Raw genomic sequence first — 27,310 nt, 5'->3', positions numbered from 1 at the left:
CAGAATAGAAGAGCACACTACGTACCCAGCAGCCAATCAGGAGCCGGAGGCGGGACTTCAGTACGGTACAGGCTGTTCTTTTGATAAAACACTCACGTACACTGCAATTAGTTTTTGTTGGCTCTTCACTTTTGATATCAGTGTGTAGTGGTTTATAAGTTAAAAAAAAATGTGTCCATGAGTTATTCCTGTAGTACCTCACTCGACTCTTGTGGGTGCTGAGCTCAATGCCGCGCCCTAAATTTGATTCTTTTGTTTTTAACCTTTGTTAGCATAGCCTGTTAGCATCACATGATTAGAGGTTGCTGTTAAAAGTTACAAAAGTAGATAAAACTCAAAACAACCAACCCCAAAAACTAATTGTTGTTTTTTTTGTCACTTTAGGGCATTTGACAGGCCAAACAATTCTAGTCAAGAGTCAGAAGGTACGTAATTAACCTGTGTATCCAATTTTTTGTACACCACAAAGATTGTTTTTTTATGTAAAATATATACAATAGCTCACTAATTCTTGAGAAATGCTTATGCACCTTATCTAGTGATTTTTAGGTGATGACATCACCACATTGACTGCTTGTACCTCTCCATGTTTTTCCCTTTTTTTTTTTATCTTTCAGGAAAAGCTTTCACATTAGCCGAGTTAATGTACGGTAATTGTTGCTCCAGATAACCAACAAGGGCCATAAACGCTGAAAGCTATGAATAGATATTCACCAGAAGGCCTATAAAAGTATGAGCTCACTTCTTGGCCATCTTTGCCAAAGAGGAAGGCAGGGTGCGGATATTCCTTTCGAATTTGTTTTCGTGTGGAAATACAACTTCCCCGAGAAAGCTGGTATTAATTAAGCCCTTCTTCTGCATCATTATTGCTTCGTGGTCACGCGATCGTTACAGCCGAGCTAAAAAGGGAACATTTGGCCAGATCTTTTTGTGGTGCGGGATGTAAACAAACAAATGTGCTTGTGTGAGCGTTTGCGCACTTTTGGCTGTGGCGATTTGTGAATATGCTATTTTGCGGTGAACCAACAATATTTTAGCCTATTCAAATAGAATAAAGTACATGGATAGGTTAAAACAGAAAATGGGATTTTTCATGGAAACCAAACCGAAATACGAAACCAGGTTACAAATGTTTCGCATCTTAACTGGTTGCAGTACCGTAACTGACCTGTGAGAGCCAGTGTAGTGCAGTAGGGGCAGTAGTAGAAGAAGAAATAGCATTCTAATTAGTTGCCACTCAGTTTCAGGCCGATTAATTAAAAGCGTACATCATGACTAAACATTACAGCGCAAAGATTGTAGTTTATGGTTTTCATTAGGCCTGGAGAGACGAAGATTTGCGAGGAAATGCCAATCAACCGCTGCCCCGGGCAAAACTTTTCCCCAAATGCGTGTTTGCACCCGTCGCCTGGAGATGCGTGGCGGTGTGTCACCCCAACAACAAATTAACCAAGTCATAAAAAAAAAAAAAACTGTATAATTGTACTCTAGACACCCCCTCCTTAGTCAGCACGCTTAAATTCCCGTGACTAATGTTTGACCCGAGGGCAGACGGCCGGCGACAGGAAGTATCGGCGTTGGTGATGCGGTCACAACCAGGTCAAAGTGTCCGAGGAATATTTTTAATTCCATTTTACATGTTTGTATATTATATGAGTTAATTCCTAGTGTTGTTTGTTGCCAAATCTGTCAACAAAAGTGTAAGCTAAATGTCAAGAGCCATGTGATTACCATATTCCGAACACGCCTGAGGGCTGATTTCGAGGATGGCTTGATTTTTTGTTTTTTTACTCATCCACTCGCTCCACACACACTCACAAATACGCTACTGTTTGTTTTTATTTTTTTTTCTCAAAAAATGGGCCAATACGGCCATCGAACCTGCCCGCCACGTGCATCTAAAAGCATGACTTCATTTTATGATCGCTGCTCATTATTGTGATAAGCGTTATCCTGTTATAAAATATCTGAGTTGATTATTAACTTTGTTTCAATTCACATGACAGATGGGGGAGGAAGCGCGGCGGAGCGTAGAGAATTAAATTTCATCCAGTCACTGTCAAGGTAATTACAAACAATCAATTGAAGCGTTTAAAAAAAAAAAAAAATGTCGCCGTGGAAACGATCAATCGGATTTCAACGTGGTGTGTGCCACCATCTCATTTGTGCAGACGGCGCCGTAGTGCGATAAAACCGGAGGGCCGTCATTATCAGTTTCACAGTCTCACTTTAGACGTACAGACGGATTTCACGCCGCGGTCATGGCCTTCAAAACGTGTACGCTAATCTCCCCGCTGCTAACCAAAACACACTCCAGAACGGTGACGTCATTTTTCCCACGTCACTTGTTGCTAATCCCATAAATCAAAAAAAAGTCCTTTTTGAACCACTAGCCAACCACTTTGTTTTAAAATATTTTCCCTGCGTCGCTTGTTACTAGGCAGATTCCATAGGGCACAATGATACCTGCCCCATGGTTCCAAAAAAGTTAGCAGCAAACAAAAAAACAGACACCAAGGGAGCTCCCAAGTTGATTACGAGCTCAACAATTCACACACTGCTCAAGAGGCCGTGTCAAACCAGGGCACTGACTTTGGCCCGAGTCCAGTTTTCCAGTTTCTCATTTAGTCACCTCGCCCGTGTTATCTGCCAGCTGTTATACAAAACACTTGCAGTTACAGAAAGCAAATTAAGGTCAACGCAAATAAGGACGCTAAGCCGATTTATATCTTTATGTCATTTGCCTCGGTTCCTGCCAAACGTATTTAAAGAAAGGAATGTTTTCCACACGTAGACGCCACATGTGGCTGATACGTGAGAGCCCTCCTCAATGCATTCCAAAACATTTCACATAAATCTATGTGCGATTTTGTGCACGAAAAAAAAAAGTAGGCGGCCTTGTGGCGGTATTTGTAATATTACTGTGACTTGACTCTACCAAACATTTGCTCACTAATCTTTGTTTGTTAGATTTATACCAAAAAAATGACTTGAGATTTCCATGAAACTTAAAGTAGTGGAAAAGAAAAATTTGAAATTCTTGTTAAGTTGAGGCTTTTGAATCATTGAGAAGTCATTATGTAACCGTCCCCCCCCCCGTCTTGAAGTAAAATTGGTACGGTCCTATTATCTAATTGTAGCCAGAAATATAACCAAACAAAAGACATGTTTTGAATTTTAGAAACCAGACAAAACTTTGTTAACTTTCACCCCGTCGAGCTCAACAAGCATTATATGCAAAACACATCTCAGGAAGTGATTTTTGTGACTAACGACCAAACTGGTCCAACCAGCCATTCAAAAGAGAAAAAAAAAAAATGGATGGGCAGACACAGGTGCAGTGGCGCTACAACGCAGTACATTTCCAGACCTTTTCATTCGAGCCGTACATACTGTAAATAAGCGTGTGTGTAATGACGAGGGTGTGTGTTTGTCCATACGGGTGTGTTCACTTATGACTTTTAATGTGTTTCAAACAAAGACAAAACAACGTTTGCACGACAGTAAATGCACCTTGTGTCTGGCACACATTGTGACGCATTATAGCAAGCGTGCAAAAGAAAAAAAAAGAAAACATGTGGCCCACACTGGTTCCGAAGTCAGCAAAACGGGAAGGAGTCAGTATAAATCAGTATGAGTCAAGCAAAAAAAAAAAAAAAAGGCTCTAATCTTAACTCATTAATGATAATAACACACTTCTGGAGGCTATTTTTGGCTAACTGCGGTTGAAATTGGACATTTTTAGCTCGCTCTGCGTTCCTTTTTTTGTCCTTCCCCCCTCTTTTTAGTTTATGAAGGAAAATAGATGCGAGCCAAGAGACCTCAGACCACAGCACAAAACGATGTCAGGCGTATTTAAAAAAAAAAAGGCCAGAAATCACGTAAGTACAGGGCGCTCCCCCTTTTCCAGTTGTGCGTAACACATGTCGAGAGGTGCATCATGATGTAAAGTGACCCTTTAATCACTTTCAAGATGAATAAATAGATACTTAGCATTGATTCAAGCAAACTCTTAATTCAATAATGCGGCAACTATAGCCAAAAACTCAGTTTGTTATAATTGGTCGGCCCGTATTTACCACTACTGAAGCTAGCTGGCTATAGCTAGCTAAGCTAATGTCACGATAGCTAGCTAACTAGCTAAATCAGTGGTTCTTAACCTTGTTGGAGGTACCGAACCCCACTAGTTTCATATGCGCATTCACCGAACCCCTCTTTAGTGAAAAATAAAAAAAAAATTGTTCAAATTCAAGACATCAATGTTTTTTACTGGTGCACAAAATGATCCGTTCATGAACATCACCTTGTTCAAAGGACAAAACAACACAATGCATGAACTCACAACAAATTACACACTTGTAAATCAGTGTGACTTCTGCTGTTGCCTTTGCGAGACTAGTTCAGATATGTCATCACAAATTTACACGATAAATCAGGCATGTTCGGACCTCCACAGTGGAGACCGACTCACTGAACCCCGAGGGTTCGATCGAACCCAGGTTAAGAACCACTGAGCTAAATGTACTGTTTCAACAAAGTTGTTTAGCTATAAAATACTCCACATAAGTGTGTAATAATGGAACTAATTAACTAATATGTAATTGTAAAAAGCTTTATTTGGGTGAGTACAAAGACTCACTTAAATTGGAAGTGATCACGGTGACATTTGTCACACATGAACAACACCCAGTCGGCAAACCGTCACATTCTTGCCTCGGTGACACGCGCCAAACAAAGGCGGAAAAACACGCCGACCATCACACTTCTCGAAAATAACAATATATATATCATCAAATCATAAAAATAATCGGATAAGATAAGAAGCCTTTATTGTCATTGTATGAATGACACCATCATCCGTCATTGTGCTAAATCATGATCTGATTATCTTTTCAAGGGGAAATTCCAAGATGAAGATAGAAAGAGAAAGAAATTGAAGTGGCAGGAATAACGTGACAGACATGAAACTCCTGCACGGTGAGTGTACTTCAAAAGTATTTTCCTACGTGGGCAAGGGCGTGGTGACATTTTTTCTTTGTGATTTATATTTTAGCCATACCCTTGTCAGCTGATGCTCCACACCCTCAGGAAAATATCTCCAGCAAGACTTCATCACCCGCACAAGGTTGTTAACCTTCACTTTCTTTTTTTAGAATCTATGACAATGGTTCTAGAAAGGAGCCTTGCGGTACGCCACAACTACAATTATGTCCATTTATAACATAATGTCACCGTAACTCAAGTTTATTATTTATTACCGTCAATGCTCACATGAATCATTTCCCTTAGGTCATATTCGGGCAGGAGATGTTTTTATGGCCTCCTTTAGGTTATTAATACTCCTATCACAGGTCCTTGTTGCTTTTTTTAATATATTTCTAGAACATCCTGAGGCAGGATCTCCTCTTGACTACAAACTGTACTTTGTGTTCCTGGGCTAAAAATAAGAATTAGCATAAAAACACACACAGAGAGAACTTGAGTTTACCTCTGTGGGACTTTTTTTTTTTTACAGTTGTGTGTTAAAATAAACAAACAACGCTGTCATAGCTACTGAAGGCAGCCAATTAGAAAAGTAGCAGCTCCATACTCGGAGCTGAGGTCACGGCACACACGTGTGTGACATCCCCGGTTTTGTGTACATACGTGAAAAAAAGGAGGATTAGAGGGCGAGCGCCACGCCATCTTTGCCCGGCGCGGCTCGAGCCAGTCGCAATAAACGGCTCGATAAGGCCTTTTGTTGAGCCGTGGCGTGCGAGCGAGCTTATGTACTCAATCACGCTTAAACGCCGCTGACACGCACTTTGAACGTCACGAATATGTTCCCCAGGAGGGCCCGATTCACACAGTTTTTTGTTTTTATTCCAACGTGGGCCCAGCACCTGCTGAACGTCAACAAAAAGAGGAAATTCTACACATTTTTTTGCACGGTTTGTTTTCCGTCACTGTGCTCGAGGCTATAATTAGGGAAAATAATACAAAGGGGGGCTTTTTTTTTTCTACTGTCCAAAATGCAGCAAAAAAATATTTTTGTCTAATACCCACATTTTATGAATCCATTAGTGGCACTAATGATTAATATTTGAAAAGCTGTTTTGTGCTGAGACACGTTTGGATTTGTGCCCCGGGCAATCGGGGAGGCCTCGTTTTTTTTTTTGCCGAGCGGCAGGCAGCACACGCGACTTCCACTCGTCCATTAATGCCTCGGGATCAACAAACAGGTGGTTCGCATAATTCCGCCGAGGCTTTTTTTTTTGCTACGCCGGAGAAAAAAAAAAAAAAAAGGAGGCCTCGGTAAAATATACACTTCGGGATAACATTCTATAAGATTATACGTGACGCCTCGTCCCTCGAGTCGCTTGTCTGCGATCAAGCGTGACAATCTGGAGTGTGTGACACGCTCGCAATCCGTGCCATCGAGTGAATCTCCAAACGCGAGATATTAGACGTGTGTTATGTCTGCGCCTGGCCGAGCGGAGCGTTCACGTCATGTGTCTGGAAATGAGCAGGTAAAAAAAGTCAAACGGGACAAAAAAATCCTTGTGAATGGGGCCTACAGATGAGGAGTTTGTTTGTTGCCACTAGATCATGAGTTGAAAAAAAATTCGATGACGGAGCTTCCAGGCAGAAGAACACTTAATGTACTCTTTGCAGGCTGAACACGTGGTGTGAAGTCATCCCCAGTTCCCATCGTCAAAAAAGTTTGCAAGCAAATTAATCTTGGTCAAGATGTTCCCTAGGATGTTTTTGGCCCCCAAAAAATTTTGATCTTGCTTTCCCTAAGCAACAATTTTGACCATTTATAGATTCAGCCCACCAAAACACATCCTAATGTGAGTGGACCTACAAAAAAAAGTCTAAGGAAGCCATGCCCACCAAAACACAGAAGCGGCCATCTTGGGCATTTCCCGAAAAATCAATAATTTTGCATTCAGGTGCGCTACAAACGAGCCTTTATGACGGCGTCGCCTAACTCTTAAATGATTAACTGTGAGCGACGGCTAACGAGCCGCTGCGAAAATAATGCTAGGTATGTTTTGGCAGCGCCATTAAATGAAACCGTTCACGTACGTCGTTTTATTGCAAAGGTAAACATCGGGAAGGCCATACATCAAGCCGCAGGTGTTGAATAATACCCAAAGCTAAGGTGAACGAGTTTACGAGCTGCAGGTCACACGAGGGTAGCGCAATCCGTTTCTGCTAGCCTGGACCTTGTTGCTTCTGGGAGCCCTTCAAAGCCAGTGAAGTCATGCCAGAAACACACAGAACCAGCTCATCTGCTTTATTAAGACATGACATCATCCATTTTGTCTCCTCAAAATGTGAAAGAGTTTGCTCATTTAGGATTTTCAACTTTTGGCCTCTTCGGCGGTTCGGAGCCTCGCGGCCGTGTTCTGACCTCGGGATATCAAACAGACTAGTGATGTGGAGGCAGCGGCGGAGAACCGGCCCAGTGCTTTAGTTGGAAGCACACCAAAAAACGCCGAGTCGGGAAAACAGGGGCAAGCTGCTGTGCAGACGCTTCATATTTGATCCACCCAGTAAGCGCTCGCAGATCCTGACACAGAACAGACATGTGGAACTCGGCAAAATGGACGTTGAGATGATTCGTGCTGACTGGACTTATTTCTTAAAAAAAATGTTTTAGGTGGGGGGGGATAAAATAAAATAGACACACCCATTATGAGTGGACCCACAAAAAAAATCTTAGGAGGCCATATACAAAAACATCTAGGAAGTCCGCCATTTTGTTTTAAAGTGGCAGATTTTCAAAGCTGCTCTTTTAGGGGTCCGTAAAAACAAAAATTAGTAGCCTTGTCTATCATGTGAAGACCCACCAAAAAGTCACATGACCCCCGGGATTAAAAATAGGAATTCGGCCATTTTGGATGGCTGTTGTTGAATTTGAAATTTATAGAACGTTCCAAGATTGTTTTCAAACCAATCCAAAATTGAACTTTCCCAAACCCCGTCCACATTCCTTGCCGATGGCTCTCCAAACACCCCATAAAAACATTTTTGTGCCAATTCCAATGTTCTCTTCCTTCAAGAAAAGGTGTTTTACGTCGGATAATGTGATCACAGGACAAACGTTGGCAGTAAAGTCCATAATTGGTCACAGGTTTCCATGTGTGCCGAGCAGCTGATGAGTGGAAATGTCAAGAGCATAATGTGTGCCGCTTGTGTGTTTCCTGCCTCGCTGCACCCTTTTCCTCCTCGCTACTCTACCCTCCTTTTCCTGCTTACTGGCAACGAGTCAACGGGGCCTCACGTGAGCTCGCCCGTCCTCCGCTCGCTTTGCGTGGAAGACACCGCCCTGTCTGGGTCGCCATTGGCCCGAGACTCCCGCCTCGCCTGGAGCGGCTGACCAGGCGTAGCGTGTCTGGGACGAAAACACGGGGCAATCTGCCAATTACTGTTCCTGAGGGGAGGAGCACTGATTAAAGATGATTTTTTTTATTTTTTTTGCAGTTTAGAACAATTCCAAGGTGTTGTAAGAGTTTTTTTTCTTTTCTCATATTAAATAGGATTTCCCATGTGGCGAGGGCAACATTCGTTACCATGACGACCAGTTGAAAAATGAATTTTTATTCATTTACACTCAAGTGTCAGTTCAAGACATTCAAATGTTTCTCTGTTTTCATACCAATCACTGCTAAGAAATGTTTTTTATATTTTAGGAATTCTAAAGGTCTTTTTTGTCCGGCCCGAGGACGTGATGTTACCAGATAGCAAGCGAAGGGAATTTTTATCAACATTCCTTGCAACGGTTTATGTGAGTACACACAAACCTCTTTGCACATTAATGTGATGAAGGGGATGAAAAAAAAGCCAAGGGGTTAAAGGTCAGACAACCCATCTGTTGGAATGACAGCTTTATCTCAAAAGTGAAAAGGAGTGCCAGAAAATGTCATCTCGTCACTCTCGGATGCAGATGAAAAATCCAGATGTCACCCAGCGTGCGTTGTGGTCGTCTGCCGCCGTTTCATTTCTACTTCCCTAGTGGAAATGATGCGTCATAAAACGCACGGAGAAGCAAGACGAGACTCTTTTCCACCATCCCGCCAATGACTCACTTAGCACAGCCGAGCCCCTCTTGACGTCCTCCTTACCCTTTTGTTCTCATCAGACACCGACAAATAAATACGCTCTCGCGACGGGGCCCCTTTTCATCGTGCCAGCGGGTTCAAACGTCTGCAATGTGATCACGTTTGACCTCTGACCCCACCGGCCGGGCCCTGTGATCTCTCGGTTCAGATGTGAAACGTCGCGATTCAACTGCCACTTTATTGTCTGAATCCTTGGCTGTAGAAAATTTTAACTATCTAAAAAAGTTTTGATAAAAATTAAATAAACATCAAAATGATAGCAATTTTTTAAATGATTTCTTTTGTGAAAAATAAATATTATTGTCACATTGTGTACACAGACTCCATAATGTAAACTATATAAAAAAAATTAATCCAAATTAAACAAATAAACCTAAAAATGATAGCAATTTTTTAAAATAATTTATTTTGTTAATAAATGATATTATTATCATATATATAAATATATAAATAGCATCGATCCCTTACACTGATATGCACTTATGTTGTTTTAGTTTTTTTTTTTGTTCTTAATTTGCCTGGCAAAACATCCACGCAGAAGAACCGGGCGAAGAACAAACGAAGGAGCCATGCCAACACATGCGCCACATGTGCGAATGGGCCCCGCCCGCCGTCATGTTAGCAGTTTTGCATGGCGAGCCGCGACAACGGCGCAGATAGGCGGCTCGATAACCGCTGTGCGGAGCGGCAAAACCGCGTAGGGGGCTGTGAAACCACTCTTGAGGTCTGAATAATGAGGAACTATAACTGCCAGAGTCAGCCGCCACACCCCCTCAAAAAAATCTGATTCGTCATAAGGAAAATATCTCTATACTGATATTATGAAATACAATTAAAATGATTTTTTTTTTTTGTACAGGTGTGCATCATTGAGATGTCTCCACTCCTTTCAAGTCATCAGTACGCCACTAATACTGCCGTTCTACACAAGGGAGTCCGAATATGGCGGTGAGTTTTTTTTTATTTTTAAAGTGAGGTCTGCCATCTAGTGGCGAACACTGCCATTACAACTTAGAACTGTTTTTGTCAGCCGTTAATTGAGAGTGATGTCATATCGATGACTCGATAGTTCTGACCGCTGGGGGCGGAATAGTCGGATTAGTGTGTCAGGGCCCGACACACACACACATGCTCAAGCTTATTATTAAAAGTGGGTGTATGATAGACATGTGGTGAAAGCCATGCAGCGTTGAGGGAGGGAAAGAAGAAGAAGAAGAAGGATGTCAAGGTCAGTGGGTTCCTCCACGCTCCACTTTACCACAGAATCCCTCCTCTTCCCCCTTCCCCTCCTCCTCCTCTTTGCCTTACCACACACCAACGGTCTGACTCTCAATGTGGACCGCTTATGAAATTTGCCACATCGCCCCCGAGATGAAAACCAAACGGCGTCTTTCAGCCATCGGCTGCTTGCGGCGTACTTGCTGACATATAGACTCAATTTTTTTTTATAGTCCACGCTGGTTGGAGAGGAACATAAATTTAAAATTTATTTATAAATTTAATTCTAAATTGTACTATTAAATCAAAAAAATATATATATGGATAAATCAAATGTGTGTAATTATTATTATGGGAGTATTTGGATTTAGAAGTGAAAAAAAAACACAATTTAAAACAACTACGTTGGCATCTTAAGTCGACAAACTTGTTGTTGTATCGCATCTCCAACGAGATACTTTCGACACCCACGGTGACCTTTTCGTATGCAAATGTCACGTGCGGCCTGTGCAAAATTCATGCAAAAAATAAACCGCGTGTTCATCTGATTTGAATATAAACGCTCAAATCATCCAACTAAAATCGACACTTTTGTGCCGGAACAATTTGCTATCCATGAGACTGAAACATATGATTAAAAGATGCTTTGTGACCCCCCCGTCAGAAGAAACCCCGAGTTCTTTCCTGACTGAGATGATTTGGAGATAAGCTACGCTATAAGTTAGCGATTTCACACCCCGGGGATAATTCTTTGTCTTGCCGTCCAGCTACAAGTCGGATTCTGTCATTTCGATTTACTGCCGAGAACCATGTGGCATTCGCTGACCTCTACGTGCACCGTATGTCATGAAGAAAAAAAAAAATGGTGTCTGTCACCCCTCGGAGATTTTTTTATCCTCACATTGAATTTGATTTTAAGAAGATGGACGCCACGGGATGAAGTCAGTTGGCGAATGATTATTGCTTCAAAAAACCCGAAGAGAAACAATAGTCCAGATGTTTTCGGTTTTTTTTAGGCAAATTCAACTGAATTATATCTCAAGTTGGTAACTTTGCCCAGCTTCTCCCATCGTGCCTGCAAGGAGGAGCCAATCCTCATGTCCAAAACAACACTCAGGCCCACTCCAGAGCACTTGGATGAGCTTTTGCCTCTGGCGCAGTCACCAGTACAATAATCTGGCCGCCGTCCAAAAACAATATTTGTCAGTGTAGCCCTGTTCCAGCCCTTTTTTTTTTTTTCTGTTTAGCACATTCTGCAGCCTGGGAACAAAACGGTTTAAGGTTTCAACCTGAAGGAGTCCTCCACTCCCATTTTTTGCTCTTGTGTTTTTAATCACTCAAATGGTTTTGATCCGGCTGCCAAAAAAATTGATATATTTGATTTTTTAAAAATCTTTTTGACCTGAAGAGTATCTAGTCCGCGTTTCTGTGAAAAACAGATTCATTTGAGTCATTACAAAGTCAGTATGGCGCTAGTTGAGTCCAAAGCTGGACGGGAACACGACACATGAGGAGTACTGTTCCGGGACGGAGTCCAGAATGTCAGCCGTCGGCGGCATCCTTCGTATTTCACCCAGGAATGTCTCGCTTTTTAAGGCCAAGGTGCTGATTGCTCCAAAAAAAGGCTGGCATGCGAGGTATGCGGCGACATAATCTACTCATTGAAAAATATTTACTGGCATAACCAGTTTGTAATATCAATTACACACATTTTTTTTTTAAAGTGTGTTGAAATGATCTTGAAAGTTGTTTTGGTATTGTTCTTTTATCAGTACCATTATTGTGTTTACATCCAAACAATCGTCAGCCATTTTGGTTGTCGCCGCCAAAACAAAATGGCCGAATTCATTCCATCCCGCCGAAATGTACCTGCTTTCAAGTCCAAAGATCCGATTCGTAATCCCCGTTGGCGGGAAGGCCAGACGTTTACTTGGAGGTAGCCCGGGCCGAGCGACCGGGAGCCGAGGACAAAGTCTGTGTTTGTTCAAGCGTATCGTACAGGATCGGCTCCGGCGCACGTTTCTCAATGAGTCCGAGTGATGGATGATTTTCGGAATCGCAAATCCCCCCCCCCCCCCCCCTCCCTCCCTCCTCCTCTCTTGAAGAGTCCAATCGGATTCCACAGACGCCTGCCTCACTTCCCAGGAATTCTATGCTCGGCGAGTCTTTGTATAACTTTTGTAGCTTAAATTCTCTTAGCGACTTTCTCGATACGCATTTTTTTTACTCTTTGGACGTGACAAGAGTGGATGAGCCATCCAAGTGAGGATCTGCACAAATTGATAGCATGTGCATGAGAGGGTAACGCGACACTGAGCTAGCGGACAACCCAAACACAGGCCACCTGCTGCGGTTTTTGCGAGAGAGAAAGCGTCGTCGATCGAGACGGCCTTTGGGATAATGACGGTTCAAACGAGGCCACGTTGGCTAGCGGCCATGAACCAGTCTGATAGCCACAGTTGAAAACGGGGGAATTTTGCCCTAAGCAGCTGCAGAACTAGATGGCTTTAAGGTACATTGACTTTTGTAAATACTCAGAGCGGCCATTAAATACTCACATTTAGTTTTGCCGGGGGAAAAAAACGTTTTGCGGTATTCGGTGCGACAGCTAAAAAAAACCCTGACTTAAAATAATAGAGTATTTTATTTATGAGGACGCAGTTAGCGACACAGATAACAGCAGGCCGCTTCCTCCTTTCCCCACATTTGTCATCACGCTTGGGTGACCTCATGTGAGCGACGTGAGTCAACCACAAAGCACATGATGTCGCGTCCTCGTGAAAGTCCAAATAGTCCAAAGAGGGCAAAACACATTTTTGCAGATGTCAGCGTTGTCTATTTATAGCCCATGCAGAAGTTTTGGCACGAGGATCAGTTTTCTCGATCAAGCCGAGATCTGGAAATGTCTTTACCAGAATCAGATTTTCTCCGATGGATTCGCCATGTGCTTCCCTTCCCAAACCGCGGCTTTGTGTAAATCACCAAGGGGTGGTGGGGGGGAGGGGGGGGTCGCCATCGATCGCGGTTACGTGACAGCACGGTGGCACTAAAAACGGACTCGGTGCCATCTGCAGTCGGTTCCATCGGAAAAAGTTGAACTTTCCAGACCGACGGTGGTTCGGATATGGAGGAGCACAAATCACAGTGAGGCGACCGAGATGGAAAATGACGAGCGCACCAAAAAACATGGAAATATTGCGATCCAGATGTGGACCAACCGGTCTCGCTTCTAAACATTTTTGGGGTTTCGATTAAGTCGTTTTTGAAGATTAAGAACTGCAGTTGAGTTGGATCCTTTTCGGACCGCTTTTATTTCTTTTGGGTCGTTATTTTTTGACTAATTGAATCATCGTAACAATTGTCACGCTAATTTTAACATTCTATAGTATCATTTGTTGGATCGAGGCCACGTCAACAAATCGAAGTGTTTGCGATCCGACAGCCTTTGTGACAGCTCGGCGGCAAAACAAACAACGATTACGCACGATGATGGATGACGAAGTTGACATCTTGAAGACAAATTGCAAATGGCGCATTGCCAACTGAGCGCTTTGTTAAAAACACCGCACTTAGTCGTCCAAATGAGTTTTTAAGCAGGGCCACTCTCGACTCTTCTTGACTAGATCACATTTCCAGGCAGAATTTTTGCAGATGGTGGAGAGAGAGAAAAAAAAAAAAGATTGTTGTCGACCGACCGGCAGTCTTCATGTTGACGTTGGCCAGCGAGCGGCTCGGCAAAGAAAAAGGAAGAAGGAGGGAAACTTCGGGCCGGGCTTGTAAACGTGCCCGCACTCGAGCGTTGAATTTAATAAACCCCGCACTCGCTCGGAATGAAATGTTACCCGGCTCGTAATTTAACTACTTTTGTTGAGACATTCATCGTTCATATGGGGAGTGAGGAGAAATAAATTTCAATTATTTTTTTTTGCCCTTGAGAAAACAAAACTAAAAAACCTCCTTGCTTATATTTTTATATAATTGATCCAAATTAGGATCCTGATGCGAAAAATCATAGAAAGCATTTCAATACGTTCAAAGGAACTTTTGAGAACACACACAAAGCACAAAAAGGGGAGAGATGAGTTTATGTACCAATGGCGCGGACCACCCTGGAACTGGGCTGACAAAGACTCCCCACAACTTGGAGTGCAAGAGTGCGTGTCCACTCTAGAGGCTACACACACACATGCACACACACTCCTAAGATGCTGGGAGAGACTTGTCAACGGTGTGGGATAAGAATTGTTTGCCCGTTTGCTTAAAGTTTGGCGGGGGGGGGGGGGGGGGGGGGTAATATTTTGAGCCTCTGGTGTAATAGCAACGTGGAAATACAAATGCAGCTGCAGACCACGAGGAGACAGTCGGGAGTCCGGAGTGACGCAGCCTCATCAGGGCTGCGAAATCCACGTGTGTGGCCCGAGCCGGACTCATCATCCTCCTTGCGTGCCGTCTCCCGTTTTTTTTTTTTTTTTTTTTTTTAATTCTATGAAAGGAAGGCAAACGTAAACCTGTTTTTTAATAATTAAAATTAGCTGTCTTTAATATCTGTCTAGAAATAGTAACAACAAAAGTGACTTAAATATAAAGAATTTAATAGTTTGTGTATCATGATTTGATACTGCAATTCATTCATTGTGCTTCTTCTCACTTGCCCATCTTGACCACCAGGGGGCGGTATACTACAATCACGCAAATGAAGAAGAATAGTATGTTTTTTATTACTGCTGGAATAGTCAAAACGACTTCAATAAGATCTTGTACCCTTTGTCATTAAGGGTGTAAGGGAAAAACTATTTGAATTGGTAAATCTTTTTTAATTAGCTTTCACTTCAGTCCTCCCTTTCATTTCCTGATTTTGGGCAAAAGTATCCCCGAGCATTCACGGGTAATTTCTGTGGGAATTACAATTGCCAGAATTCCCAAATGGGCTTTGATGGCCATCGGAAATGACTCAGGCACGCAGCTGGACGTTGCACCTGCAGCCAGAACAACAAGCAGCCGTGCGTGACCTTTTCCAAATAACACCGTTTGCGTGTGCCGTTCGGTTTTACAGTAAATCAAACTCACTTTAGAGGAGAAATTTATCATTTGATGAAAATACTCCAAGGCAAACTAGAATAATATATACAAAATCTCGTATTACACAAGGGATATTAGCGTAATAGACACAAATGTTCATTCAGGTTGTTTGATTGATGGGAAGGTTTTAAAAAGTTCGAAGGAAAATGACATCCACTTTCCGTTGTGACTGATGACAAGTGACGCCGGGTTACCGCACCTTCCCCAGAGCGCGCCGTACTCCATAAATCATGTAATTAGTACAAGGCCACCTCGGGGGAGCCTCAAATGTGGTTCTCAAACTTGAAAATGAGGTCAATAAATCCCTAGAGAGAAGTCATGTCAAGTCGGTGGTTGACTTTTAATGGGCTGTGAAGTTTGCTTGATACTTTACATACAGTGCTGTCGAAGTTTGCCCCCCCCCCCTCCTTCCTGATTTTTATCACACTCAAAAGACAGAACTTTCAGTTCTAAGAGTGTCCAGAACTTTTTTTCTAGCCAATTTAATTAAAAACATCAACTCAAATATAACGGTGGCAGTAAGAGTGTGATGCTTTGCGACTTCAGGACCTGGACGACTTTTACATTTCCCTTTGTTGACTTTGTGAGACACTAAAACTGGTATAAAAACACCCCCCACCTCCCCCGAGAGGAAGATAAGCATTCTCCCGCTTCGTGAGTAAAACCATGTGACACACGTGTGGAGCAGGATATTCTGCAGAGAAGTTGCAAAGCTCCGGGGGGGGGTCAACCCTCACTGACTGGAATTGATTTAAACCATAATTACCTCCGCAATAACGCGACCGTCGGTTTGAGCTGAAGCCCAGGTGTATGGCGGAAAAGCTGTCTGGGACCGTTTCGAGTTATGGCACCTGGCCACAAGTGACCCCCACCACCACCAGAACCCGAGCGAGCAATCTGTCAGCAGCTGTCAGTTCTCTCTCTCTCTCTCTCTGCGCCCTCTTGACGAAATCGGCCTGTGGCGTCACCGCTTTACCACCTGGGGGAGCAGATGGAGCCATGACTTATGATTTCTTAACCACTGACAGATTTACTCGATTTTACGAAGCTGTTTATATAGATATAAAATGTGGTGTTCCGCAAGGTTCTATTATGGGTCCCCTCGTAGTCTCTAAATACATACAGTATTCTCAAATAGAATCATTTTCCGATTTTTTTTTTTTCCTGGTTCATTAACCTATTTAATCTGCATCGAGTTTGCAGCCCATTTGTGTTTATGCATCAACATATGTCCATCAGGGCGACGGTTGGATGCGACGGTACACCAACCCCCGAGGCTTTCTCAGGCCAACACAATACGCTACTATGTTCTTTTCTCCGCACCTGTGTTATGCTTTCACGGCGACAAAAGATGTGCTTTTCCTCTTTGCGGCCAGTTTTATTCCCATGACTCACATGACAAGAATAGTGTTTGCGGCCACCGACTCTTTGTGACTACGAGGCCTCGGTGCCTTTTACCACACAAACACAGCAGTTGTGTGGTTAGTGGATGTGTGGCATGTGGATCAGTCATCGGGTACATTTGGCACGTGAATGCTGAATGAGCACATCATTTTTTTTTTTTTTTTGCTTGCCTTTTAACAAGCCACGTTTCTGACTCAGGAAAACTTTTGCTGCGGCTGAGAGTAAACATATCAGGAGGCTTTCTTTTCACATTGAAACAGTGTTTAATATGACCCATTTGACATATTTTGATAAGACAACTTGATGTGGGTCAAATTGACCCAGGGGCGTCTTTACTCATTCCGGGAAACAAGTATAAGGAAAGAAAATAATTACATATAAACAATGTTTATTGGGATTACTTTTCCCATTTCAGACACTTTTTGATAGTTAAAGCCGGGTCAAATTGACCCAGGACCATTTCTGCCATTCCTCAGAAACGTGCAGGTGTACCTAAAGATTGGACCAGTGAGTGTTGGCGTTAAACTGTGCTACTCGTACCCAATCACAAAAGCCTTACTGCTGCCTCCTAGTGGATGCTGCTGGATATTATGACATATCAGTCTCATTTTTTTGGAAGTGCTTTGAGTCTTCCCTGGGTCTTTATTTCTTAGACAGAAATTTCATTCTGTTTCCTGTGGGGGAGAAAAAAAAAATCACAGAATTAGATAGGATGCAACTGTGCTTCAGCATCAGAATTGACACCTCTGAAGCTTAAAATAGTAAATATCCTCACCTAAACCTTTGAGGAACCTATTAACCCTGCGGTGTTCACTCTCATGGATGGTGTCTAGATATTCATGCACCCTCATTTCAAAAAGCCCTGAGGAGACATTGAAAAAGGGAATCTCTGTTTATTGTACCGTACTGCAAAATCCCATAAAAAAATAAACAATATCGTTACCTCTCAGGCTAGGCCCATGAAGCTCCCGCTCCTGGATGAACCAGGAGAACATCTGCGTCTCCATAAAGACCTCCAGGAAGCGCCTTGTGGTCTTGGATGGGACGGCTTTCCGGAAGGCCTCCCGCTGGAAGGAGCAAGGAAGCGGCGGCGTGGTGGAGACCTCGCCCTCCCGTTCGTTGAAGAAGAAGAGGGGATAGTGGCCTACTAGCTCCACGAAGAACCGAACAAAGGCCTCGGACACAACAGTGCTCAGGTGGTCTAAAGAAAAGATGAAGTGAGTCGCTACTATCTCAGCAATTATCCAACAATAGTATGAAGACAGAAGAAATGTGGTGTTCCGCAAGGCTCTACTGTTGGTCCCCTCAAGTTCTCTAAATTCTCATAAAGAATATTTTTTCCATTACCATTGATGGTGTCACCTCCACCAGCAAGCTCTCTTCTCCTCTCCAAAACATTCTCCAGAGCGGACTGAAGCTTAGAAGGCAGGATGGAGTCTTCATCATCCATCTTAAGAAGAGGCCAAAAATACTTCAGGGTCTCTACATGCAAGCTTTCATAAAGAACCCACCTGTTTTAGGAATCGACTTTTCCCCAGATCCACCACCAGAACCTGCGGCGTGACAAATCGGCATCATTTGAGGGATTTGACTTTTTAGTTTGTGAAAACTTGGCTGACCTCTTCAAGGGGGAGCTCGGTGAGCTGAGGCAAGGAACCGGACAGCAGGCCCACGATGAAAGGGGTGGGGGTGCACACGATGTCCAGCATGGCAGAGGGGAGCACGGGGATGTAGGTGTGCTGCCACACGAACGGGTAGAGAAGCGCCACTACCGCATGGCAGCACTGGGACAGGGTACTGGACATACAGTTTAATTCTATCTTCTGCCATCTAGTGGTCAAGTAGTATACTCTCCATATAAAGTGCCCAAACCTGAGTTTCTCAGCAGTAAAGATGACCCTGCGTTCCAGAAGCAGAGAAGCAAACACCCTGAGAAGGAGCCGCACACTCAGGCAGGAAAAAAGACACTCAAAGTCCACGTGCTCCAAATGCGAGTCGGACGGTCGACACAGTTCCATTACCTACCAGGGGCGGAAAAATACAAAATTAATCTCAAGACTTTTTTTCTACAGACCACATTGTACCTCCGTGCCCGAGCCGGGAAGGAAAGTCTTGACTGTGATGGTCCTGCCCGGAGCTGGAAACTGGGCCTCCATGATGGCTCTCATGAACGGCTGCACCAGAGCAGGAGACAGAGCTCTTCGCCTTTCCACCTCATCCAGCACCTACGGTATAGTGGTCTCACACATCACCAACACACAAATGGAGGGAAAAAGATTTTTGTGTCAAGAACCTTGGAGAAGAGCTTAAAACAGCCAAGACGGCTGACGATGCAGTAGACCTCTGGTAGACGTTTTCCTCGACCAGTAGGCTGAAACCAACACACAGATAAACCAAGACGATTTATATATGTCACAGATAATCAGAAGCAAGACACAATCAGTGCTCGACACAATGCATGCAAACGCACACAAGCCGTACACACTTTCCCAGACACACACTTCCTGTTTTCCCACAGGCATGCCAGCATTTTTGGCACAGTTATTTATTCAGCCGTGATGGTCGGTATTTGCTCGCTTCCTGTTCGCTGGCAGCTCTTCTTTATTTATTTATTTTCAAATGTTATTTACCAGTAAACGGCGGCAGTATCCGAACCTTCTGCTCCCATCCTCTCCAGTCAATACGAAGGAGAACATCTCACTAAAGGGAGGACGAGTTGTGTTAAATACACAAATAGAGTGTGTTATGTCTGCACAGTTTAAAAATAGACATTGCTAATGACTGGATAATCCAAGGGTGAACTAGGGGTCACATATGGTCCACTTGGTTCTATATTCTGAATTCTGAATAAATCATTAATGTAAGTGAGGGTCAGATTAAGTAAACATTGAAAACGATTCAGGATTCAGAGAACTCAAGGGGGCCAATGATAGAACCTTGCGGAACACCATAGGTTTTTGTCTTTGCTGTTGTTCACAAAATTGGTTAATTAAAATGTTTTTATGATTTTCCTAAAAGTGCTTGCGTTGATTTACTGTGAATATTAAAATAAAATGTAAAAATTACATCAAAAAATTTAAATGTCTAATATAATATAAACATAAGCAATTATGCAATAAATTGTAATTTATTTATGAATATTACAGTGTAAATGAAGATTAATTAAGAATGAAAGAAAAAAATGTTTGTGTTGTAAAGAAATATATTTGACCTCACCTTGGGTAGCTGTCTGCCGGCTCCCAGTCGTTCATATCTGGGAAACAAAATTTGGGAATAACCTTGAGCTGATTCTCCGTCTCCCTCAAGAATTTGAAGTTTCGTTCCAGCTGCAACAAAACAACATCAAAATGTCATTATAGGATGCGATCAAATATGGATCAAACCATTTCTGACCTTTGGGGGGAACTGCTGTGTAACTTCAGGGACATAATGGCCACCCGTTTTGGCCTTCTGTAGCGACACAACTAAGAAGTACTCCAAAAGCTGCCGGTGGTGATTATTATCCAAGCTTCTGGATTTGGTATTGTTGCTCTGGCTCGGGGGGCTCAGTATGGACTGCACCGAGACCAGCCTCTGTTGGTGGGCTGCGTCGGAACCAAAGAGTCCATGAAGGAAAAACTTGCAAAGCCCTTCAGAGAAGTTCCCTACCTTTAGCTCGCTCTTCAAATTCACTCTCAGAATCGCTGTTTTCATCCGTTACTGTGAACAAAAAAAAATCTGTCAGTTTTATTAACCACTAAAATTAAAGTTCAATAGAACTGAACAGTCCAAAAGTGATCACCTCTCCCTGAGCTGGTTTCAGCATAATGATAGATCCTCCGTAAGTGTTTTTTCCCGATCCGAGCCTCAAAGATACTGTTGATCCTCAGCACCACCTTAAAAAATATTTTTAAAATTCCAATAAAATCAATTATTTCACTAAACGTACCGTCGGAATCCTGCGGTAGGTCCGGCTGTAGGGGTCAGACGAGGTGTCAGTCGGGGTTGACGGGGGGCTGAGTTGGGACGGGGAAACCACACCGCTGTTCTGCTGGTTACCCCGACGCAGGTCTAACAGCTTAAAACTCCTGGCGGAATTCTGCCTGAAGAATCCGGGCCTTGATGCCTGGGTAGAAGGACTCTCAGTGGGAAACCACGACCCCCCTTATTGATTAAGATCCAATGAGATATTGTAACCTTGCTTGCGTCAGCGCCCGGAGAAGAAGGTAAAGATGACTGCTGGGAGCATTGACTCTCTAACTCGATATCCTCGTATGGGTTCTCTTTCTCTGGGAGAAGATAAATTGAAATCAAAATAAGTCACATTTCATTTTCATTGTGGAGTTACCAAGTATGTCTTCATAGTGATGCTCCAGAGTCAGTAAATGTCGTGAAGCCGGAATGTCACGCTCAAGTCTTCTCCTGTCGAAATAAAAATTAAAATAAAGAACAATAGCAGAGAACTCCAGGGGGGCAATAATAGACCCTTGCGGAACACCGCAGCTTTTAGTTAAAATAAATTGAAGCATGTTAATTTTTATTCATAAAAGAAATTTACGCCGGTTTTACCTGTCATGGTAGTTTTGTCGTCCCCTATCAGAACCAGGCAAAGGTCTCGAGGAAGTTCTAGGTAGTGGAGGGAGGTTACGTTGCCCTTTTGTAACGGGGTGCTGGAAGGTCCGCTTGGGTTTGGGGAGTGGGTTAACAGTGGGGGACCCCGACTCGCCGTACAAATCGTCTTTCCTCTTCCCCTCCGATTGTTTGTCCTTGCTCGGCGGGCTGAAGTAGTTCCCCAGCTCCGGCGGGGTCTTCCCGTGATTGGAACCCATGGCGTCCAGCTTCTTAAAAAGCGTAAACACCGCCCTCGTATCTTCATTGAATGTTTTTGTTAATTTCTCTAACTGGTCTTTTGTGACATATTCAATCTGCTCTTCTCTCTTCAAGCTCGGAGAGGAGGACTTGGAAGGTTCTTTTCCCTCCCAAAGAGAGATCTTGGCCTTGATGGTGCCGGGGAGCTTGTTGCCATCACTTCGATGGTCCATCGTTAGCACTTCTCTCACTGTAATGACAACCCTGATTTGATCTAAACACGAGGAAACAAAAAAAATCAAATATTGTCATCCTGTAATCTCAAAAGTCTGCACACCCCAGTTTATGATGCTCTATAAATACATGTGACCATATTCTGCCGATAAAACGCTTAGCAGACTTCTAAGAGTCGTCCTGAAGTCCCCAATGAGTCACTTGAGAGCGTCCCTTTCCAGCAACGGTGGGAAAATGGAGCCTGAGAGGCCTATGAACCCCCGAGTGTTTTCCTCTCATCGGTCTTTGCAAAATAAACACATAGTTGGACTCTGGCCCGTTTCAGCAAACTATTATGTTTTAATAAATAAACCAGAGGAAATGGGAAGCCCTAATTGGAGAAACGTTGTGCTCCTGAATGGATTCGTCGGCGACCGCAAGGCAAATGTGGCTTTTATTTCCCAAACTCTGGCTTGAGATATTGAGGCGTTTATTGTTCATAATTCGGATAATGCACATTTTTATTCTGCTTTTCCGCATTTACTGACACCGAGGTGACTTTTGATCTGTATGACTTAAATATGCAGTTTTTCTTTTACGACTGTGGGAATAATATTTTTGTTTTTAGGGCGCCATCCTAATTGTAAAGAATATTTTCAGCAAACACAAAACACACACAATTCACATCAAATTCAAAAGTTTTTGACTTACCTGCTGGTTTAATAAGACAAGAGGACGGGATGCTCCATCAAAAAAATCCATCACTGTGACTTGCAATCCAAAAAGATTTTGGATCTCGCTCCATTCATTTGCTCCACGACATCCTTCGTCTCTCATTTACTCTCTCTACACAGAGCCTGAACTCTCTCTCGCTCTCTTTCTCTGGGGAGGTTGCTCACGTGACTTTCTTGATATGCTTTTTCCCATTCAAGCATTTGATTTCAAATATAGTTTTTTTTGTTTTTCCATTAGTTGATAGGCATGTATTTGCAAACATAACAAATTAAGCTTACTAAACAGCATCCTATATTGAAATTCTTTGTTTTTATACATTTACACCTTTTTTAGCACGAGTACTTCAACTTGTGAATACTGAGTGAATACTTTTACCACTTCTGCAGTGCAAATTTTGAGATTTATTGTGCTGTAATTCGACCCCTGGCCCGCAGAGGGCGGTAACTCCTCAGTCAAGCGTAAACCCGTATAGTGACGTCATTATGACGCTACTCCTACTGTAAACAGATGTTTATGGCCAAAGCGAGCTTGCTAGCTTATACCGCAACTCGAGCTGGGAGGTAAGAGCTGGTTTCTTTTCCATTTAAAATTATTTTTCTTTTTTTTACTTTCTTGCGGGTTGTTTCTATTTCCCGAAAAAAGCGCCGGTGGTATAAATAGAGGCTCTGTCGTAACAATTAAATGCCTCAGTTTAATGAAGCACAACATGATCGACGTCTATTCATTCTTATTTCTCCCCCCCAAAAAACGAGAAAATATTCATATGACGTTATATAACTTTAAATTCATAACGAGGGCATTGTGTGTAAGAAAAGCTAATTCTTGAAATTAGCGTTAATTAAACATTACGAATTTGGCAATCGAGTGGTGCTGCGTTCAAGGTACAAAATGCCACATGTCATTTCCTGTGCACATTGAAATTGAGTTGAAAGTTCAGACTACCTTGATTGAAAAATGATTTATAGCTGATAATTAAATTCAGTGCTGCAGAACGAGTGAGAATATTTTTAATTGCAGAATGGTTTTAATGCCTTTCACTTCCTCTCCCAAGTTTTGACCTTATATTCCAAGTAAATGAAACTATAAAATAACTTGAAAGTGAAAGTTCTTCTTATGTTCCCTCTTTCCAGCGTTTGCCCCTGTGATGTGCTTGTCCCGCCCGACCTTTTAGCTCAACCCCTTCCTTTTTTCGCACCCACCCTGAAGATCCCTCACCTCCCCAGAACCGACCTCCAAATCCTCCTCCACCTTGCGGTCACCCCCTGTGATGCCTCCCTCATGCTGTGGCTACCTGTCACAGTACACCCATCATCACCTGGTCGCCTTCCTCCTTACCTTCTTTAGGTAATTTGGGAATTTTCCTCCCCAACCTGAATATTGACTGTCTTGTGTGTTACTGGTGCTTTTTTTTTTGCTTGTGGTTGGACATCCGGAATGTAGTTTCGAAATAAGGTGTGAAACCATGTACGCGGGTCAAAAGTTCTCGGCCCACATGTTGTCAGGGTAGTGTGAAGCATGTATATTGATTTTAAGTGTCCGTAGCAGATGTCGAATTTATTTGCCTGACCCGCGAATGGAAAGTGTTTTTTATCGACCTGCCTGCGCCTTCCTTTGTTGAATGTTCTCGAGTTAATGTTTAATCGGGGCGAAGATCATCAGAAAAGCTGAGTTGGTTTCCTGCTCCGTTTCCTGTTTTTAGACGCTCAAGCGTCCCGTCGCTCGCAATTCATGTGTGTCAAAAGAAAAGTAAACAAACGCTCAAACGAATAATATAAATCCCTTTTTTGTGTCGCCGCCCCAGCTATGTGTTCCTGCATGCATCGAGGAAAACCTTCAGCAATGTGAAAGTGAGCATCTCCGCCCAGTGGACGCCTTCTCCCCAAAATGGCAGCAGTCCCGCTTTCTCGCCTGGCGAGGTACAGCTTCTTTTTATAGATGGTTTAAAAAAATTATTAATTGATGGCGCATTATAGACATGGGAGAAGAACCAACTGTTTGCCAGTGAAGAGCAGGCGACGCTCTTCCTGGGAGCTCTGGACTCCATCTTCCTTTTCTCCTACGCTGTGGTGAGGCGGATTAACATCCAGTGTCTCTTCTCACCTCATTTAATTTAATTTTTCTCCACGCAGGGTTTGTATCTAAGCGGCGTGATTGGCGACAGGGTGAACCTCCGCTATGTCCTCTGCTTCGGCCTGTGCGGCTCCGCTGCTGTGGTGAGTAAACACTTTTTTTTTTTTCAAGGCCTTCTTTTATTCACTGCGGATTTTTGGCAGAACGTTGCATTCGGCACCTTGACCGAGTGGTTCCACATCTACAACGTCTACCTCTACTGCATCCTGTGGGTGCTGAACGGGTTGCTCCAGTCCACCGTCTGGCCTTGTATCGTCGCCGTCATGGCCAACTGGTTCGGCAAGACTGGGTGTGTGTCCGCTACACAAAGACGATCATTTATCATCTTCGACCGAGGCTTAGCAGCCGGACTTGTAAAGGCACTCACAAGGATTTTTTTGTTTTTCAGGCGCGGCTTCGTGTTTGGTCTGTGGAGCGCATGCGCGTCGGTGGGGAACATCCTGGGAGCCTTCTTGGCGTCCAGCGTGCTCAAGTACGGCTATGAGGTAAGAAAAGGTGTGTTAGCTGTATTTTGAAACCAAAGATGAGCGGAGGGTGTTGTGTTTTGCAAGTATGCCTTCCTGGTGACCTCGGTGGTGCAGTTCGCCGGAGGCGTCGTGCTCTTCTTCGGCCTGCTCACCTCCCCAAGTGAAATCGGTGAGGAAGACGCTGGCGAGTCCTCCGCTTTCGTCAATAACGGAAAATATTTGTCCGCGTCAGGTCTGAGCACGGATTGCCAGACGGGACTCGGCCCAGTCGACACAGACACCCACAGGCCTCTGATGAGCGAGGAGGAGGTGGAGGAGGCGGAGGACGTGTACGACCAAAACTGCCACTTACAGCGTGGTGACCAAGGGTCCCCGAAAGCCGTGGGCTTCTTCCAAGCTTTCTGCCTGCCCGGAGTTCTGCCGGTAAGCTTCTGGCGCATTTATAATTCCCCCCCCCCCACTGAGTGAACTTTGACCCTTTATTTGTGCTGGCTTTAGTATTCGCTGTCGTACGCGTGCCTGAAGCTGGTCAATTACTCCTTCTTCTTCTGGCTTCCTTTTTACCTGAGCAACAACTACGGCTGGAAGGAAGCCGAGGCCGACCGGCTGTCCATGTGGTATGACGTCGGAGGAATCATCGGTGAGCGATGTAGGATAACCACGGTTGAGTTAAACGTTGTTTACATTTTTTTTTTTTTTTATAATGTCAGGTGGAACCGTTCAAGGTCTGATAACGGACTTCATGGGAAAGCGCTCCCCGGTCTTGGCCTTAAGTCTTTTGCTCGCCATGGCTTCTCTGGTGGGATACAGCCGTGAGTCCTCACTCTCCCCCCCCCCTCGCCGCAACATAGCATCATAACACCAGCGAGGATATAGAAGTTATACAAGAACTTGTATTTTTGTAGACTCGCCAGCCGACAAGACAACCAACGCCGCCCTGCTGGCCATCACCGGCTTCTTCATCGGCGGTCCGTCCAACATGATCAGCTCGGCTATTTCTGCTGACCTAGGCCGGCAGGACGCCATCAGGGGCAGTCGGGAGGCTCTCGCCACGGTCACCGGCATCGTGGATGGCACAGGAAGTATCGGAGCCGCCGGGGGACAGGTGCGTATTTCCTTCTCGTGGGACGGGAATTCAATTTCTTAACGAAATTTGTTTTCCAGTACCTGGTGTCTCTCATCGAGAGCAAGTTGGGTTGGGTGTCTGTGTTCTACTTCTTCGTCGTCATGGTAAGACCAAACCTCAAGCTGATTTTACATTCCTCACAAGCGGCGGGGTTTTTTTTAGACTCAAAAAGATTTGTTGACATTACAGACAGGGGGCAGCATTGTTTTCATCACTCCCCTGATCATGACGGAGGCAAGCGCCATGTGGAGAGAGCGGCAAACCCGCCATCACCAACTCTGAACTCCTTCTCACTACCTTGCTGGAGAAAAAAAAATCCTCCAAGCGTCAGAGGATGGCGTCCTTTCGAAAAGACTGACATGAACTTTTGCCTCGCCGCAACATTTACAATTGGACTGACAGTAGCCAAGTTTGTAAATACTTTCAAAAAATGCACTGGGGTGTTACTCGGAGACATATTGCAGTTCACAAGGTGGCCATGTGGAAATGGATGATGCACTATAGACAGTTTCAGTTTCTTATAATCTGGTTAAGTGTCCTTTGGCGTTGTCCTTTGCCCCCCCCCCCCACACATACACAAAATCATTCCAATTTCCTGATATGACTGCACCATTAACGCTCTTTCAATTTAATTTACTTTCAGTAGGCCGGGAACTCATTTGCATTAGCTGCGCAATAGTCGACTCGCTCGGGGCGGCGAGACAACTCGTAATGAACTGCCGTACCGCAGTAGAAGTAGGCAAGGAATGTTTTATCATTATTTATATTTTCCTTTTTTCAAATGTGTGAAAGAGCATTTTGTGTAGGATAAATGGAGGTTGTATGATGAATGCGTGGCTTTATAGAGCACCAATAAATTATTGGTGTGCCAACATACTTGTAAATGCACTTGTTAAAGCACTTCATCCAATTGAAAAGTAAAGTGAATTTATAAGCAATCGATGTGACTCGTCTTGATATTTATAGTTTGGAACAGTTGACAGATTTCGACGCTATTCAAACAACTAATATTTGGCTTTTTTTATCGTGGTGAAAACTAG

At 43.7% G+C, this 27,310-nt stretch overlaps 2 protein-coding genes across 4 annotated transcripts; one reads left to right on the top strand and one right to left on the bottom strand.

Moving 5' to 3' along the window:
- The first annotated feature begins 103 nt into the window (after positions 1 to 103).
- Positions 104 to 27,208, top strand: slc37a3 (solute carrier family 37 member 3). 3 transcript variants are annotated; one of them, XM_088366592.1, is made up of 22 exons: positions 104 to 211; positions 385 to 425; positions 2,007 to 2,064; positions 4,898 to 4,977; positions 5,054 to 5,125; positions 8,682 to 8,776; positions 9,970 to 10,058; positions 17,762 to 18,028; positions 18,884 to 19,041; positions 23,678 to 23,891; positions 24,349 to 24,463; positions 24,521 to 24,613; positions 24,677 to 24,760; positions 24,821 to 24,966; positions 25,066 to 25,162; positions 25,229 to 25,313; positions 25,377 to 25,567; positions 25,643 to 25,784; positions 25,855 to 25,956; positions 26,050 to 26,249; positions 26,309 to 26,374; positions 26,460 to 27,208. In XM_088366592.1, exons 10-22 carry the CDS (start codon positions 23,815 to 23,817, stop codon positions 26,550 to 26,552), a joined length of 1,491 nt encoding a protein of 496 aa, XP_088222718.1. In that variant the 5' UTR covers positions 104 to 211; positions 385 to 425; positions 2,007 to 2,064; positions 4,898 to 4,977; positions 5,054 to 5,125; positions 8,682 to 8,776; positions 9,970 to 10,058; positions 17,762 to 18,028; positions 18,884 to 19,041; positions 23,678 to 23,814; the 3' UTR covers positions 26,553 to 27,208. The 3 variants fall into 3 exon arrangements, with proteins under 3 accessions (XP_088222718.1, XP_088222717.1, XP_088222716.1); XM_088366591.1 differs by lacking the exon at positions 17,762 to 18,028 and having other exon boundaries at positions 110 to 425; XM_088366590.1 differs by lacking the exons at positions 104 to 211; positions 385 to 425; positions 2,007 to 2,064; ... (4 more) ...; positions 17,762 to 18,028; positions 18,884 to 19,041 and adding an exon at positions 22,968 to 23,107.
- Positions 17,057 to 23,478, bottom strand: LOC148379217 (DENN domain-containing protein 2A-like). Its single transcript, XM_088366589.1, has 19 exons — positions 22,524 to 23,478; positions 21,360 to 21,873; positions 21,139 to 21,212; positions 20,988 to 21,079; positions 20,740 to 20,916; positions 20,593 to 20,686; positions 20,460 to 20,510; positions 20,205 to 20,395; positions 20,028 to 20,137; positions 19,442 to 19,511; positions 19,105 to 19,182; positions 18,896 to 19,036; positions 18,684 to 18,832; positions 18,431 to 18,608; positions 18,323 to 18,364; positions 18,159 to 18,261; positions 17,755 to 18,012; positions 17,587 to 17,673; positions 17,057 to 17,485 (listed from the first exon to the last, which is right to left on the bottom strand). The coding sequence occupies exons 2-19, from the start codon at positions 21,830 to 21,832 to the stop codon at positions 17,454 to 17,456; spliced, it is 2,400 nt and encodes a 799-aa protein (XP_088222715.1). The 5' UTR covers positions 21,833 to 21,873; positions 22,524 to 23,478; the 3' UTR covers positions 17,057 to 17,453.
- Positions 27,209 to 27,310: the final 102 nt, after the last annotated feature.

The sequence above is a fragment of the Syngnathus floridae genome, chromosome 22 (genome assembly GCF_059516105.1).
Source record: "Syngnathus floridae isolate MCC-2025c chromosome 22, RoL_Sflo_1.0, whole genome shotgun sequence".
In the NCBI taxonomy this organism is placed as follows: Eukaryota; Metazoa; Chordata; class Actinopteri; order Syngnathiformes; family Syngnathidae; genus Syngnathus; species Syngnathus floridae.
This window is presented reverse-complemented; position numbering and strand designations above follow the sequence as displayed.

Coding starts and splice junctions, on each gene's coding strand:
- LOC148379217 (XM_088366589.1), bottom strand. CDS start 21,832: ATGGACCATCGAAGTGATGGCAACAAGCTCCCCGGCACCATCAAGGCC. Junction 20,687..20,739: donor CCTACCGCAGGATTCCGACG/GTACGTTTAGTG, acceptor ATATTTTTTAAG/GTGGTGCTGAGGATCAACAG. Junction 20,396..20,459: donor ATTTGAAGAGCGAGCTAAAG/GTAGGGAACTTC, acceptor GTTCCGACGCAG/CCCACCAACAGAGGCTGGTC.
- slc37a3 (XM_088366592.1), top strand. CDS start 23,815: ATGCCTCCCTCATGCTGTGGCTACCTGTCACAGTACACCCATCATCAC. Junction 23,892..24,348: donor TTCCTCCTTACCTTCTTTAG/GTAATTTGGGAA, acceptor TCGCCGCCCCAG/CTATGTGTTCCTGCATGCAT. Junction 26,375..26,459: donor TCTACTTCTTCGTCGTCATG/GTAAGACCAAAC, acceptor TTGACATTACAG/ACAGGGGGCAGCATTGTTTT.